We start from the raw sequence: 16,300 nt of genomic DNA on the forward strand, positions 1-16,300 counted from the left end.
AAAAAAAGCTTTGTACAAATACTAAGCAGCTAGTCTGGAGTAGCTGGCTGAACAGAGAACACATTGATGGGTTAACAGGAAAGGGCCTTTGATGATGCCAAGGTTTCACTGATTATTCCAAAACTAAAATTTACAAGTGTCTATATGGCAAGAAGACAGCCATAAAAATAAAGTGGATTTTGCCCTTTATGTAATGCTTAAATAAATTATGGTTTAAATTATTTTGTGAGATAATTTCATGAGTTTTGTTGACCTTCAACAGTCTCTTTTTGTCTTTTCAGATGCTGTCCAAATAGCCAGGGGCCATTGGCCTTCTTGGCCACCTGGGCACACATTTGCTCAGGTGGCTTGTTCAGTCACTGTCACCAGCACCCCCAGGTCCTTTTCCACCTGGCAGTTTTCCAGCCACTCTGCCCCCAGCCTGTAGCACTGCCCGGGGTTGTTGTGACCCAAGGGCAGGACCTGGCACTTGGCCTTGCTGAACCTCATAGAACTGGGCTCAGCCCTCTGATCCAGCCTGTCCAGATCCCTCTGCAGAACATGAAGCAATTTGAACTGTGTCATCAATAATACACACATAATATTCACTATCTAGTAATTAAAGATTGTTTTAAATAGTCTAGATCTCAGATTCTGAAGGCTGTGGATGGGCAGAGTGGGAAGTGGTTATGGGAAGGCTGTTCTTTATCAGATACAGCTTTCAGCCCTGTTCCCTTGTTGACAAACCAGCAGGTTTGTTAACAAGGACTCCTTAAGTCCTCTTTACCCACATACAGAAGAAAAGTCTCTGAATTCCCTGATGGCATGAAGTGGGACATAGATGTGAGATTCCACTATAGGCACAGAAGAACAAATAGAAATTAAAATTAATAAATATTACTTGGTGCATCCATGTTATATCAGAGGGGAAAGTGGTAATTTAAACTGGCATTGGAATTGTAATGCTGCACCTTCAGCAGTGATGTTCTGGTGCACTGCTTTTCACCCATTTTCAAAAAGGTTCTGGCTGAAAAGGACTGAATTATTCTAAAAAATGTCCTAAATATTTAGAATATTGCTAGTTCTCTGCAAAAACATTAAAATTTATTAATACCTAATGTTTAGGATTATTAATTTCTTGTTTGTTGATGGTCTCCACATGGAGGAGCTGTAGAGTTAGAAATGATCCAAGAAAAAAACACTTCAGAGACATCATGTCTTCTCTAAGTTAACTGAGCAACCCCCAAATCTATCATAAATGTTGAGGTATGTGCATCCTTTCAGCTTTTGCTGACTGTAACAAGTTGCACTAGAACTTGGAAAGATGGATCAGGAAACTTCTTACTTTTTTACTTTGGCTTCTATTCACTACATACCTGAACCTGCTGAGATCACTAAAATGAAAATGGCAAATAACATTTGTCCATTTCCTTTGTCCTTTTTCTGTGCCTTCATAGGGTCGTGTCAGAGGTGGAAATGCTGAGAGCTGCCAGCCCACACAGCAGCTGTGAAATGCAGACCTCTGTGGTCATTATTCTGCCTTGCTGAGCTTTCTGCAGGAGTTTTCAGAGCCCCTTCCAGATGTGAGCTCTGGAGCCTTACAGCTTATACTGTATTTCAAGGATAACCTGAGGATCACGGAGGATAAACTTTATGGCTAATCCTGCCAGTGGACAGGTCACATTTTGGGGCTCACATGCCTTGTAGAGGCATAGCTTGTGTTAGCCCAAGGCCACTTTTTCTATGTAGCTGAAATAGCTTCTTCAAAAGAAGAAGGAATAATCTAACTCAGTCAAATAGTTGTCACAACTGTGACTGCACCTTCCTGTTGTCTTTGCTGGGATGACTGCTGTGGTTCAGGAGCCAAGGCAGTGTCAATGCAGCTTGGACATCAGTGTTTTTAGAGACAGAAAAGTTCCAGGAATGAACCCTGCATTGGTTCCTTTTCACCTGGAATCCACTGAAATAAAAATTCCTGGTAGTTTTTTGCAGGATTTAGGTCTCTGTGATGGGTGACCCCAGGCATCAGTGAAGCCTCCCACAGCCACTCACTCTCTCTCTCCAGTGGGATGGAGGAGAGAATTGGAAAGGAAATAGAGAGGAAGGAATGTGGGTAGAGATAAATACATTATAATAAGTGAAGGGAAAAGGGGAGAAACAGCAACAAGTGATGCAAAGACATTTACTTTACACCTCCCCCAAGCAGGCTGGTGCCCACTATTCTCCAATCTGGGTTACTCTTGAAGGACAGCCCCCAGTTTTACTGCTGTGGGCAGTGTCACTCAGCTTGGGATATCCCTGGGGTCAGCTGTCCTGGCCGTGTCCCTTCCCTGTCTCTGGCACACTCCCAGCCTCCTTGCTGGAGAGGGGCACAGTGACAAACAGAGGAGGCCTTTGTGCTGTTCAGTGACAGCTAAAACTTGGGCATGTTGTTAGCACAAATTTAAACACAGCACCATATGGGCTGCTATTAACAGCTACATCCATCCCAGCCAGACCCAGCACAGTCTCCTACACCATGAAGTCCCTGGTTTCCCTTTCCTCTTTCCTGGTTTCCTTTTCCTGGAACGATTTCTTGGTTCCTGTTTCCATTTCCCCACTGTACTTAAAAAGTGTGTATGAAATGAATGTTTACTCCATAGCAAGTGCTAGAAACATCTTGCTGTGCTTGGAACCAGTGCTAAAATTTTAAGGCAGTGATAAACTCAAGAGAGTTTATGCAGTATAGTTTCTTAGTCAAGGTGGAACCATCCATTCTTCTCTCTCCACACAGAATATGCACCAGTCTTTTCAACAAATATACAAATAAAACCACTAATATTAATGACCATAACAGAAAGAAAGAAATTATTCAATACATGTTATGTTATGTTATGTTTTGTTATGTTATGTTATGTTATGTTATGTTATGGTATGGTATATGCTGTAATATATGTGCTCATATATGTTTATTGGTACAGCTTAGTTTATTTACAGACTTAAGCTTTATAGAAAGGGTCATGAGAGTAGATAAAGACCAGAATTATCACTGATAAAATTACCAGACTTTTGAAAGTCCAGGTATTCTGACCAAGACTGCATCAGAGAAAAACTAGAAAGAAAATCCAAGTGTCTTTGATTTCTGAAAGTGAAAGGTTCAGATCACATGTGGTTTACAGAAGACCAGACACAACCTCAAAAGCTGTCAGCAGCTAGAGGAGAATGTCTCTCTATTATACCACGTCTTGGGCCTGTAAATACTCTGTCTTCAACTCCATTTATGTTGATCCTTTTGTCACTTTGCAACAACTTCACAGAGTGGAAGAATTTCACCACTGAACTAGTCAGTATTTGAAATGTTCACTGCTTCCTTTGCTGATCTTGGTTCCCTTCACCTAGGCAGGATCAATTATTATTTCTGCTGTGTCTGCACAAAGTAATTCAGTACTGACCAGTGCATACATCAGAAAAAAAATCCTAAAATAAATACCTAAGTAATTTAAAATTCTCACTAAGAAAAAGAAATCTTACCTTTATGTGAAGCTGGATTATAACTAGAAGAGGGCTGAATCTCATTTCTTACCTTCATGCTCCTGAAGTAACTCTACAAGTATTGCCTTAATGCAAAAATGTTTTTCTGCTTTTCAGCTGGAAACATATGGGTACCTTTTTGCTGCAGTGCTTTAACGAGAGCTCATGACAGCTGAAAGAGGTTGCAGCATCAGGCTCAGGGCTTTTGGCAAGCAGGACAATCCCTTGTGTTCTGGTGATACTGTGATGATTTCATGCAATGTGTCCATTTCTGCCTTCTCACAGTTACACATGACTTGCAATTACCCTGAGTGGACTAATGGCAGCCAGTAATTCACAATGGCATCTTTTTGTCATTTTACTCACTTTATCTCTCTAGAAGAGACCCTTCCTTTGTCTGTATTTCTGAATCTTTTCTGGTCAGACAGAGAGGCTCTTGCATTGCTCTGAGCTGTGGAAGTCTTAGCAGACTAAGGCAGCAATCAGTCAATAGCTTTTTCCTCTGGCTTGAGCATGTCCTGAATATCATGAATCTATGCTAGTATATCTAGCAGCTATCCTGCTCAAATAAAACCACAGGACTTTGAAATGACTGTTCTTGGAGAATCTTTAGCTGTGCTTAAAGAAGAGAAGTGATTAAACTGTATTAGAGCCAAAAGTAAATGAAAATATACAAATTTGTGTTTTGAGGATAAGTTCTTCCAGATATTGTAAAGTTCACTTTGAAACACATTTCAGTCTAGTAGCCCCTTATTTTATGTTATATTTATTCTGAGATTTTTTTCTTTCTATATAAAATGTATCCCCTGTATTCTGTGAAAGATAAATCCTGCAGAAGAGGAAAAAAACAGATGTGGGGGTTTTATCTATTGAATACCATTTCTTATTTGGTGATCCTGCAGCATTATCAGAAACAATCAAAATCTTAGGGTGTGCTTGGATTTGGATATATTTACTACCAACTCTTGTGTCTTGTATACTAACAATCATTCTTATCATGGCATCAGCATTTAGTGTCCTGTATAGAAGAGGATAATCATGTTTATTTAATGGCAAATATTTATACCTCTTTGAATTGTTTCAACGTCAAGGCAAACTTTCTTTAAGGTCAGTCTGACATACTTCCACAATAAAATTAAGGGAGAGGAGATATCTCAAATTTCCCTTGTTTGAATTCAGAAGGCCTCCTCCTGCCAAGGCAAAATCCTTTGTAAACTCAATTTAGCATCAAAATTTTGGGTCCTCTGTTTAATATGCAGTTTTTTTCTCTGTATTATCTCATTAAACAAGAGGAATTTCCTCACTATTTCAGAAACATTGCTAATGACCATGCTCCATCACAGGCTTGGATCTGCTTGAATTAGTCAAAACCACTTGTATTTTTGTGAAAACACTGCTGTCCTTGCCTACAGAGACAGAGCAATGCCGTGCAGGTCTGGGAGCGAGCTCTGCCTGCTGAGCTGCCCTGAGAGCTGTTCAGGGAGTGGGTCAGTAACAGATTTACAGCTGCTGACTGCCCCAGGGGAGCTGGGGGCCAAGGGGGCTGCACCTCTGCTGGGCAGAGCCTTGCTGGTAACCAATGTCAGGAGTTTTAATCACAATATTGCCAACACAATGCATCACATAAATAAAGAAACACTGCAAGTAAAAACTGCTCACTTCATAGATGAAAAAGGTAAGTAGTAATACTAGACTTAAAAATGATGGATAAAATTATTAAGCTGTTAGTTTCACTTAGAGATAACCACTACATGAAGCAGCAGTTTTCACTCAATTTACTAATGTTTGAGGTATTTAGTTCTTAAATGCAAATGTGAACCTCTGCATGAACTGGAGTTTGCTATAAAATAACATTACTATTTAATCTTGTAAATGGCTCTTTTTAAAATTAGCTTAAAATATAAAGCAGTCATTTGATTTCTGTTGTTCTGTTATTAATTTACAGTTAACACTTGTTTGAATTGATTAGGTTTTTTTTCTTTTTATTTGGGTTTCATGATATTAGTTTTCATTTGGATGCTGTTCTGCCAAATTCAGTTGTCAGTTTTGGCCAGCTTGTGAAATAACTAGACAGTGTTAAAGTCGCAGTGAAGAGAGGCGTCTCAATTATGCCGTTTTTTCATATTTATTTAACTAATATGAATTTAATCCCAGGTCAGAAGTAACTGAAAATTGTTAACTGATGAGTTTGCTTCCACTTCTTTCAAATAACTGTGCCTCCATGTAGAATAATTAATTAGCAGAGCTCAGTGCACTGAAACCATCACTACATTTTAAATTAAACAGACACTTCCAGAGAAAGGCCAGTAGGCTATGGAATGTTTTTCTGAAGTGTTGGGCACAGGCAGCGAGATGCAGAAGAGCTGGTGAAGGCGTCACTGCCTGTGTGACAAATATTTTATTGCTGTGTGAAAGGGCTGCAGCACTTAGGGCACTTAGCTTACTGCCTTTTGTTAATCCTCAACTCACACCATCAGGCAGGAAATCAGGCTGGGAGTTCCTTGCCTGAAGCTTGTTTACCCAGGGATGGGAATGCCGTGCCAGGGCACAGCCCACGGTCACTGTGCACTGTGCCTGCCCTGGGAGTGGAGCTGTGCCTGCCACATCCGTTCATTAACCCACACCGTCTCTCAGCAGGCATTCCTAGAGGAATGATTACACCCACAGCCTGTGCCTCACTGTATTTTGGTAGTGAACAGCACAGGAACAGGCTACTTTGTTTTAATTACAGTAAGAATTCCATATTGATGGTGTGTGTGCCTATACACCACAAATTGCATGAATGCTGCAGGACAGTACTGATGGACCTTGATTTGAAATGTAAGCAGCTCTTCACATCACATCACATCACATTCACGATGCTGGGTCTGTTTTAATTCATTCTGCCTCAGCATTTGCACAGAGAAAAACATCTTGTTGCCACACTTATGACTCACAAATGGCTGATATTCCATGGAATTTTATTTTTAGGTGGTCAAAGGAGTTCAATCGTCCATTTAGTATTCATAAATTAAACTAAAGTTTTACTGTTTGTATACAAAATTTAGTTTTTATTTTGTGAGGAAAAAGCTATGAATGAACAGGAGCCTCTTGATATCACAGAGGTGACACCATGAGAAACTGCAGTTTGCAAATAATGCACAACTGCAACTAATAGTATAAATTATAATAATTTCCTATATAAAAATTACATATATGTGGATAATATTTAAGCAGTAATAAGAACTAACTGAGAAAATACTATGCTTCTTCCCCACCAATGACTCATAGCTAGGAATAAGGATAAAACCTCTTCTTCTCTTTTCTTAAACAGCAGAATTTAATTATTGATTTAATTATAACAGTTCTGATGTAAAACTAAAGATGCTAATTACCTGTCTGAAGTTTCAGTCAAGAGGCACAGGAGTGTCTCTGGACTGAGATTTTCCATACAGAATTTACACTGAGATTTGGGTATCCATGTTTGTAATTCTCAATGACTACCTTTATTTGCTAGTGTTGCCAATTTTTTCCTATGCCTTTTTATTTTAATAATTAAACAGCTCTCCATAAGTTTTACCTTGCCAAATTAGCTGTTCAGGTTTGCCATTTGTTGCACAGATCAAATTGCCTTTTGATGAATTGTCTGCACTGTTTGTTCTGTGGCAAAACTGTGCATGTAGTTTACAAGCAAAGAGTGTTTCAGCTCAGCAAAGGGCACAACTAAGGTGTATTTCAAAATGTGCATGACAGAAAGGAAAAAATGCTTTTTTGGAAATCATATCATAAACAGGTTTTTTGCATCATTTTTTTTTTTGTTGGCAATTAGGTGCTAATTAAGCATCTAAGAAATTGATCTCGTACTTAAATTTTGTGTACATTCTTTTAAAGATGAAAATTGAAGGAAGTGACTGTTCTGATCACCTGAGAGCACAGCTCCCAGAAGGATTTCTGAGGTACAGGATGAATACGTACTATATGCCCAGGTGGGTAGAAGACATCCACAAAACATCAGATCATATCTAACAACAACCAAACAAGCCAAAAAGATATTCTGGGGGCATAGCAATAAAACTGCCTGATGTCCAGACCAACCTCCATAAGCTGAGGCTGGTTTTTTTGCACCTAAATATGTAAATCTTGGTTTACTGAGATTTTGAAATCATCTAAGCAGGTCAGGCAAGAGCTCCAGCTGGCTCAAGACAGATTATCTCAAAGATGATAGCGCCCATGGCAACAAGCACTTGACTGCAGAGCTATCTGCAGAAGCTTCTGGATGCTGAAGATGGGAAGAGCTGACATGTCCAGCCTGCCACAACCTCGGGGAGGGAGTAGCAAAGCAGCAGAAGGCACATTTTCACTTCTGCAGCCTTTTCTCTGCCTGTCCTCCCCCATTTTTGTGAAGTAGTAGGACTAGGCTGATATGTCCTATCAACAATGGAGCAGCTGAACTGGCGTTGACATTGAAACTTATTTTGCTTGTCAAAAACATCAAACCAGGGAATTTTGGAAGTGATGAATGGTGAAGTGCTTAAATATTTTCAATATTTAAGTAGGAGCTTGAATTTGTTTCTGAGTTTAATGCTTATGAACACTGTCCTAAATGCAGTCATACAACCAGAGAATCCTAGAATGGTTTGGATTGGAAGGGACCTTTAAATACCATCTAGCTCCAACCCCCTGCCATGGACAGGGAATCTTCCACTAGACTGGTTTGCTCAGACCTCCATCCAGCCTGATCTTGAACATTTCCAGGAATGGGAAGCCCACAACATCTCAGGGTAACCTATCCAGTGTCTTGCCACCCTCATCACAAAAAAAAAAAAAAAATTCCTTCCTCATATTTTATCTAATCCTAATCTCCTTCCGTTTAAACCATCACCCCTTGTCCTATCATGACATGCTTTGTACAAAGTCCCTCTCTGGCTCTCCTGTAGACCCCCTCGAGGTACTGAAAGGCTGCTGGAAATTCTCACTGGAGCCTTCTCTTCTCCCGGCTGACTCACCTGCCTCAGCCTGTATTCACAGGAGAGATGCCCTCTGATAAACTTAGTGGCCCTCCTCTGGTATTCCTTTCTACTCAAACAGTTACTTATTTTGGGTGTTTGAAGTTCTTCAATACCAATTTTTGTGACAGAGGGTAACAAAAAGTTCAAAAGGTAACTTTGAAATGCTTTGTGGAATTGTTTTCATTATCATTATCAAATTCTGCTAAACACAATGATAGTGCAACATGCTGAGGGCATTGCAGGATGCATCCCTCAATAGCTGGTAAAAGACATTTTAGAATAGCTCATGATCTGATAAAGCCCTTATCATTGTTCAAGAGGAGGGAAGGACTTGGCTAAAGGAACACCTGAATTACGCAAGCTCACCTTGCCACCCCTTAGCCAGGAGCTTTTTGCTGTACTGGGAATGAGAACTGGCACTTTTCCAGGGAGGTGTGTCAGAGGTAAGTGAACATGGCCCTGAAGTATCCTACTGTGTTGAAACAGTCTTTGTGGAGAGCCGAAGGCGTGTCCCTGCCTTTATAAACGCGGCGCTGCTCTCCCAAGGAGCTCCGGCTCTTCTGAAAGAGGGGAATTGCATCAGGAGCTGTGTTTGGGTGTCCCCGAGCCCTCTGCAAGGTATGCATTTCAGTTCTCTTCCTTTTGCACTGTCCCACGGCAGCAGAAGGTTCCTGTGAAATCGTTGTCCATTTCAATGTTATTGTTTGCTGTGTCTGCAACAGAGCTGTGCGTGCCATGCGAGGTTCCCTAAAGAGGGGTTCATGGAATGAAGATTTGTGTGTAGTACAAGGCATGAAGCAAGCTGAGTAAGAGCTAAGTACAGCCTGCTTGTATAAGCTGCTACCTGTGTATTCTACTCTCTAAATTCATGTAACTAAAGATATTTGCAGAATGTTGAAATAGATTCTTTATTAGCCTGGCTGCACATTAATTTCTGCTTTCTAACACAAAAAACTTGGCTACAGAGGAAACATGATGGAAATTATGGAAACATCTAAAAAATGGTGGAAACATCTATGATGGAAACATGTAAAAAATACATTTAGGGCTTTAATCATCAAAATGCCAGGTTTAAACCCCTCTTTGATCCTGAAAGCTGCTTTATAAAGGCAAGCACCTAGAGAAACAAGCATGCTCTCTGCAGATGCAGGGATCACCTTGGTAATAATTTGCTAACTAGCTACTTTTCAAAACTGAAGTTGAACATTTATCCCTGGAATGTGGTGGCTTTAAGTACAGCCCAGTGCACTGCAGGTTATCTTCAACAGCAACAAGGTAGTTCTGTTTGTTTAGCAGTCAAGGTGGAAAAGAATGCATCAGTAGTTACTTTTTGCTCTCTGGAAAGACAACCATAACCAACAAAGACAGCCATTTTTTTTTTCAGAGCAAATTTGAAGTACTGGCATGACCAGTGAATTACAAGGATTTTCAGGATGCCTACAAAATAGTCTTCCTCAACTTGAATCAAATAGTTTCCATTCTGTCTGGCATATTTTTGAAGAATAGCCAGCAATTGGAGTTAAAAATGCTTATGAGTCATTTTACAAAATGGGAGATTGTGGGAACAACTGCTTTATTGTTATAATTTAAGATATCCATCTGAGATTGACAAATCCAAGGTCCAAATTTCTTCTCTGACTGCAGAAAAGATTTTAATTAAGTTTCCTCAGTCACTGGGCAGTAGCATGTCCTGGCAGTGATTCTTCTGCTCCCCATTGCATAGAAAATAAAGTAACTGAAAGTTACTCCACAACCTCTTACAAGGATAATTCATAATGGTATTTAAACCAGGTATTATTTACTCAAAGGACAGATAATTTTGCTGATAACATCACTTTAATAGGTACCAAAGTGCAGTGCAATGCCATGTCTGAAAAACTTCAACTGTCAAATGTAATATAGCATTAACTGAAAAGGTTTTTTATAGTTTTGTTTGTTTGTTTGCTTTGAAGGCAGATAACAAGCAGGACAAAGACCATGAGGATCAAAAGCTTTGGACTCCTTTGTGTGTTGATGCTGGTCTCCCAGATGCTACTAGCCAGCTGTGAAAGACAGAAGGAAAGGAAAAAGGGAAGACAAGGCATAGAACGTGGTGGGAAAAAACCAAAGGAATCTAACCAAGGAAATGAAAAGGAGCAGAAGTCAAAAGGAGGAAAACCTCCTAAAGGCAAGTTTGAAACCAAAGAAAATGCTGAGTGCACCTGGTCAGTGATGGACACAAGTGCTGTCACTGTGCACGTACAGTGCAAGCACGGAGACAGTGAGTTCTGGTGTGAATTCTCTGGAGACCCTTCTAGCTGTGCACAGTATGCAGCAAACCAGAAATCCTACTGGAAACAAGTCTCCCGATCTCTAAAGAAGCAGAAGCAGATTTGTCAAGACCCCAAAAGTGTTCTAAAATCTAAATTATGTAGGAAAGGCCCACAAAGTGCTCACCTCAGGTTGACTCACTCAAGCCTACTAACAGCAGTGGGTCTTGCCAAAGAGAACACAATGCAACACACACAAGAAGTTGTTCAGACTCCAGCAGATGCCTCTGTGACTGAAAAAAGGCTAGAACACAGTCCTCAAGACTGTGTTGAAGATGTAGATTACATTGACCAGAAAAAGGTGGCTGAGGAATACTGTCCAGAAAGCTTGCTTTCCTTCTGCAACTTTTTTATCACAATGGTCCAAGACAAACGGTGCTGAGGAGGTGTTTCTAAAGCTCTGAATCATGAAAGTCTGGTCTTTTTTGAGTTACTGCAAACCATTCCAGATTTTACTCTCATGTTTTATAGTGTATATAAGCAAGAAGGAATATATTTTTCTGATTTTGTATATATACAACAGACTACTCTAACACAGTTGAAGATGTTAGAGATGCTATGTGCCCACAGATTGCTACCCAATGGATGTGTTACCAGTGGATGTTACGTGCTCTGTGCAGAAGTGTATCAGTAATCTCCTTGGCCCTTTTCAGCTGTGTAGCCAAAGTGATGAATTCAGTGCCATGCACTTCTTGGTTATGTACAATGCTTTTGACCTAAAAATTGTTAAGAAAAATAAACTTCCAAATACATTAAAAGCATTTTATCTCTCTCTCTGTTTTACTAGATTTGTCAATAAGTGCTAAATCTTAGTCAAAGAATGATCTTACACAATATCTAGGTGAAGTGTTGTTCATAAAGTGGTTTTAAAAATACTTCTTCAGCTTTGCAGACTTCAGCCTTTGATAGCAAGCTACAATATCATTAGGTTTTCATCATTGTAGTAATGAAGGGCAACAAGATTTTCTGATTTCTCAATAAGTGTGCAAATCTTCAGTTTTTAATCACACCAAAGGATGTCAAAACACTTTGAAAACACCAATTCCCTCTTTTCTTCTACAGTCTGAAGCACATTGTACAAACTTTCTGGTAGGTAAACAGAGACATGGGGATAGAATGAGTTATATAAGTTGTACATAGGCCCAGGACTGGATCGCTTACTCAACAAATAAAGAGCTCATATTCAACACTGCCTGCAGGGTTTTTTGAAATTCCATATTCTTTTATTTTTCTGTATGGAGGACACTAATATTTTTCTGTTCATTAAACTTCATCTGTGGTAAAACCCCAAAAAAATCCCACAAAAACCCACAACATAACACCCCACACAAAATTCCAAGAATAAAGATTTTAGAAAATGTAAAGATAATGATGTAAAATGTAAAGCTAAATAATGACAACTGATCTTTGCTAATTTTTGCAAATTCAGCTGGAAAAACTGTAAAATACAACTTACACTTTTATTAAATACAACTTACACTTTTCTTGTGGATCTGAATACAGAAGTATGGTCTTCTGCTAGTGATCCACTTGAGGAAATTTCAAATTTCATGAAAAACAATTTCCCTGATAATTTCTAGCAAATTAAACTAGCATTTCTTTCTCTTGAGAAAATATAGTCTGTTTCCTTCTGCTAATATGTCATTTCTAGAATATTTTTAAGATGGGTAGTTATGAGCTGAATGTGGGATGCTGCTATTAGTCAGACAAACTGTGTTTGAGAAGAATTCAGATGTATTTCACCAAGTAAAAATGGCAAAAAAAAAGAGATTCTTCTTACTGCAGTTGTAGCCTCTGCATGCCCTGTGGAAACACTGGCTGTTACCAGGCCATGCAGGATAAATTTGGTTGGACTGGGGCCCACAGAAAAGCAAAATTCCAGTAAAAAGGGGCATCAACACTGACACCTGTGAGGCTGGAAGATACAGCCATTTCAGTGCCAAGTAGGGTGGGAAAACAGCTACCTGCTCTTTATTATTAAGGGAGATAATAAATGCTGAAAGGGCAGGCAAATTGCAGCTGCTAGACACTTTGTGTGCTACACCCCTCCACATTAGGAAATGATTGAGATAAGAAAGTCAAAAATGCAGAGAAAGTACTAGGAGCTTCATTTGGCCCAAGCAATCATACACTACAGTAATTAATTATTAATGACTACTCTGGTGTACAGACACCTTTCTATTAGTTCCAGATTATAACCAGAGCACTGGGCAGGCCTGACTTAAGAGGTTTACTTGCTCCAGATATTTTGGAAAACATCCAGTCCTACCTCCCCTTAGCTGCTGTTACTCTCAGGAGCACTAAGGTGAGGACTTTGCTGCCTGAAGCACCATCACTCTGCTCTGAGTTGCCAGAAGGCACTGCTCTCCCTGTGGCTGCCAGCCAGCCAGGCACACCGGGCCAGTGACATATCCCAGAGCAAATTCCAGCCAGGGATTCCAGAGCTGTGAGTTACATCTCCATGTGCAGGGCTGTCAGCGCCTGGACCCACGTGCTGGAGTTGCACGTTCCTCTCCAGGGATGCATTGCGTTTCTTCTGCCTCGTCTTCTCGTTTCCATTCAGGGCTGACTTTTATCTTCACGTGTGGCTCTTTGCAGGAGGAAAACATGCTCATTCTCAGCAGTTCGTGGGTGCATTTCACCTTCAGTGCAGGCAGTTGTGCAAGGACAGTGTGGAGCACCAGCAGAAAAAGGAGATCTCTGTGCAGCCTTTTTCCCCAGAACATGGGCTGTTGTGAAAGTGAAGATCTCAAAACTGTCTCAGCCAAAGTATGGAATTTTTTACCTCCATGAGAGTGTAGTTTTGAATGTTTTTCAGAAGGGTGCATTTCAGAATAGCAGGGTCTGAGGCGAATTTATCTGGAGTCTAACTTCATTACAGCCTGTTCTATAATTGTACTGACCACGACTCTGTGGCTAAGAGGGTCTAAGGCCTCATTGCAGTTACCAAGCCTTGTGTTGTTTCAGCCAGCATCCACAGAGCAATCACATATCAGTCTTTCTTTGGGGCATTTACAGTCACTGAAGGCAGAATAACTTTGGTGATTGTGGAGTCAAGCTACTTAACATCAATAAAACATTTCCTGGTATTCTTGATCTTAGGACCTCTGCTCCTTACGAAAAAGTTCACAGCTGAGCTCAATTCTCTGACTCTTTGTCCCAGGTGCACCAGTTGTCCTGGTGTCAGAACTTCATGTTTGAAGAACTTGATGTTAGTGACTTTTCTAAGACCTTTTCTAGCAGGACAGGCAGGGCTGCAGTGAAGGAAAACAGTGAATGTGTTTGAATTCTGAGTACGTGGTCCAAGTCCTCAGTCTGATCATAGTGAAAACCTACAGTCTCAGCCTTCTTAGTGTTAATGTGAGTTATGGAAAAATCAGCCTTATTTTACACCTAGGGAAACAAAGTACAGGAAGGCTGGATGACCTTGACAGTCATGGGAAGAATATCAAAGGCTGGATCAGCTACCAGGCAGAGGTCTAGAGTTCCAGTGATTCCCTTCTCCCATGCTCCATAATTAGACCATTCTGCACAAGAACTGCGTGGATTTGTTCTTGAAGATATCCAGTTAACCTCTAGATATTTTAAAATTATTAGGAGTATCTTGTGAAAAATTAGATTACTTTCTCTGCAATATAGTTTGTTTTCCAGAGAACCCTGAGCGTTATAATTTGAATATTTACTTGGGAAGACAGATAGAGCTTTTGAAGAGAGGAAACTCATTTTAGCTTCAGAGATGAAGCTTCAGGGAATTTCTCTTCTAGATGATGCAACCCCCACATATTCTTGCAGATTCTTAAACTCTCCTCAAACTTAGGAGAGTCAAAAAGTCAATTTTATTTTAAAAAGATAAGAGGCAAATTTGGAATTTTCCCAACAGTTATCTCCTAATACATGATGGCTGTATCTGGGAAAAGTTGCCTATTTTTTGTATTCACTAGGAAATGGGAAGACATTGTTAATGCCAAGCAAATAGTTCTGGCAGTGCAGCACTACTTAAGAATCTGTAAAATTGCAGCTCCTTCAATTTTTTTTTCCATTCCTATTTACTGCAGTGTATTTCATGCCCACTTTCATACACAATTTCATTTGAATGAGTTTCCGTTCCTTTTGCAACCTCCTTTATTCATTTACCACTTTGGCAACAGGACAGATTGCGTATCTAATCTCAAATGTTGCTTGACTACTTGAAGGAGGAGAGAACGGAGTGACTCAACCCTCCTGCTTCCAGGAGTTCCCCACCCTGCTCTCCCCCCAGGGGGCCAATGGGTATTAACACCTGATATCACCTCACCTGAAACTGGCCAACCATAGTGGAGACTGTGTTCAGACAAGACACATTTCACACTGCCATGCTCCCTGTGTAGACAGAACTGAGCCTAGATAATAAATTCCCCTCCCTTTTCCACTTTTGTCTTGCTTTTTTTTCTGATGCTGCCTTGAGCAAGGCAGCTCAACACTTGTTGTTTGCTGCTGCTCCTCACTCGTACCTTTGCTGGGTTTGCATTCCAATTCAATATATTATATAGCTTGTTCCTCCAGGCTATTCCAACAATGATACCATAACAGGAATTGATCAAAAGGAAAAATCCAGCTTCAAGGATGGGAAATTCAGCAAGTTCCAGCCTGCAGGCGTTCCTTGCAGCCTTGTCCTGTGGATGATACTCCTGACGAGAGCATGCACGTTCTCTGCCTGTTATCACCATAAATGCTGCAAGTCCTGGGGCATTTCTGTGCTCTAACATCCTGGAACTTCTTTCTGCTCCCTCCTTGACCAAGCAGGGGAGCTCTGAATCCTGGCTGCAGTCACCAGCTCTCTTCAAAGAGCCAGAGAGGAGAAGGCAGAATGCCAGACTCCTAGGAAGGTGAGGGTTATCAGACACTGGAGGGCTCGGAGTGTGTCTGTGTATCTCTCCTGCCCCTTCCATTGCTATTACTACAGAGAGACAATGGATGGTCACAGATAAAGAGAGGGGACTGGCATGCCATAAAGCTTTTTACCTGTTTGCAGAGCTTTGTAGCAGAAAAGGATGCATTAGGGCCCAGCTTACCTCGTAAACAAGGATTCATATATAAGGGATTTCTTTGGAAACATACTGTTATCCATGTAAAGTATGTGTTTTATTCAGCCACCAAAGTTTCTTCCAAACTTGCTCATCAACCCCACTGGAAATACCTGGTACTTAAAGAAGTGATAGTAAGTGGAAGAACAGTGAAATGTTCCCATCAAGCCAATGTTACCTGCCTGCCTTGGCCACAGATCATACCAGCCCCATGTGGAAATGATAAACTTAATTAACCCAAAGCTCCCAGTGGAGCGTGTAAGTCTCACACTGATTTCCAGGCAACAAACAGACACATCAAAGGGACTTTGTTATATAATGAGAGCCTGTGACATGTTCAAAACTGTCCACCAGTGTGCACATATAAGTACTCTGTGGTGTTTTGTGTATGCCAAGGAAGAGAGTTGTTCCAGCCAGCCAGAACCTTTGATGTTAAAATTAGTCTTAAAAT

General features: G+C 40.5%; 1 protein-coding gene across 1 annotated transcript; it reads left to right on the forward strand.

Annotated features, from left to right (window-relative positions):
• Positions 1 to 9,039: 9,039 nt before the first annotated feature.
• FGFBP1 (fibroblast growth factor binding protein 1) lies at positions 9,040 to 11,357 on the forward strand. Its single transcript, XM_041403024.1, has 2 exons — positions 9,040 to 9,095; positions 10,430 to 11,357. Exon 2 carries the CDS (start codon positions 10,455 to 10,457, stop codon positions 11,166 to 11,168), a length of 714 nt encoding a protein of 237 aa, XP_041258958.1. The 5' UTR covers positions 9,040 to 9,095; positions 10,430 to 10,454; the 3' UTR covers positions 11,169 to 11,357.
• Positions 11,358 to 16,300: the final 4,943 nt, after the last annotated feature.

The sequence above is a fragment of the Onychostruthus taczanowskii genome, unplaced genomic scaffold (genome assembly GCF_017590055.1).
Source record: "Onychostruthus taczanowskii isolate IOZ18803 unplaced genomic scaffold, ASM1759005v1 scaffold2, whole genome shotgun sequence".
NCBI lineage: Eukaryota > Metazoa > Chordata > Aves > Passeriformes > Passeridae > Onychostruthus > Onychostruthus taczanowskii.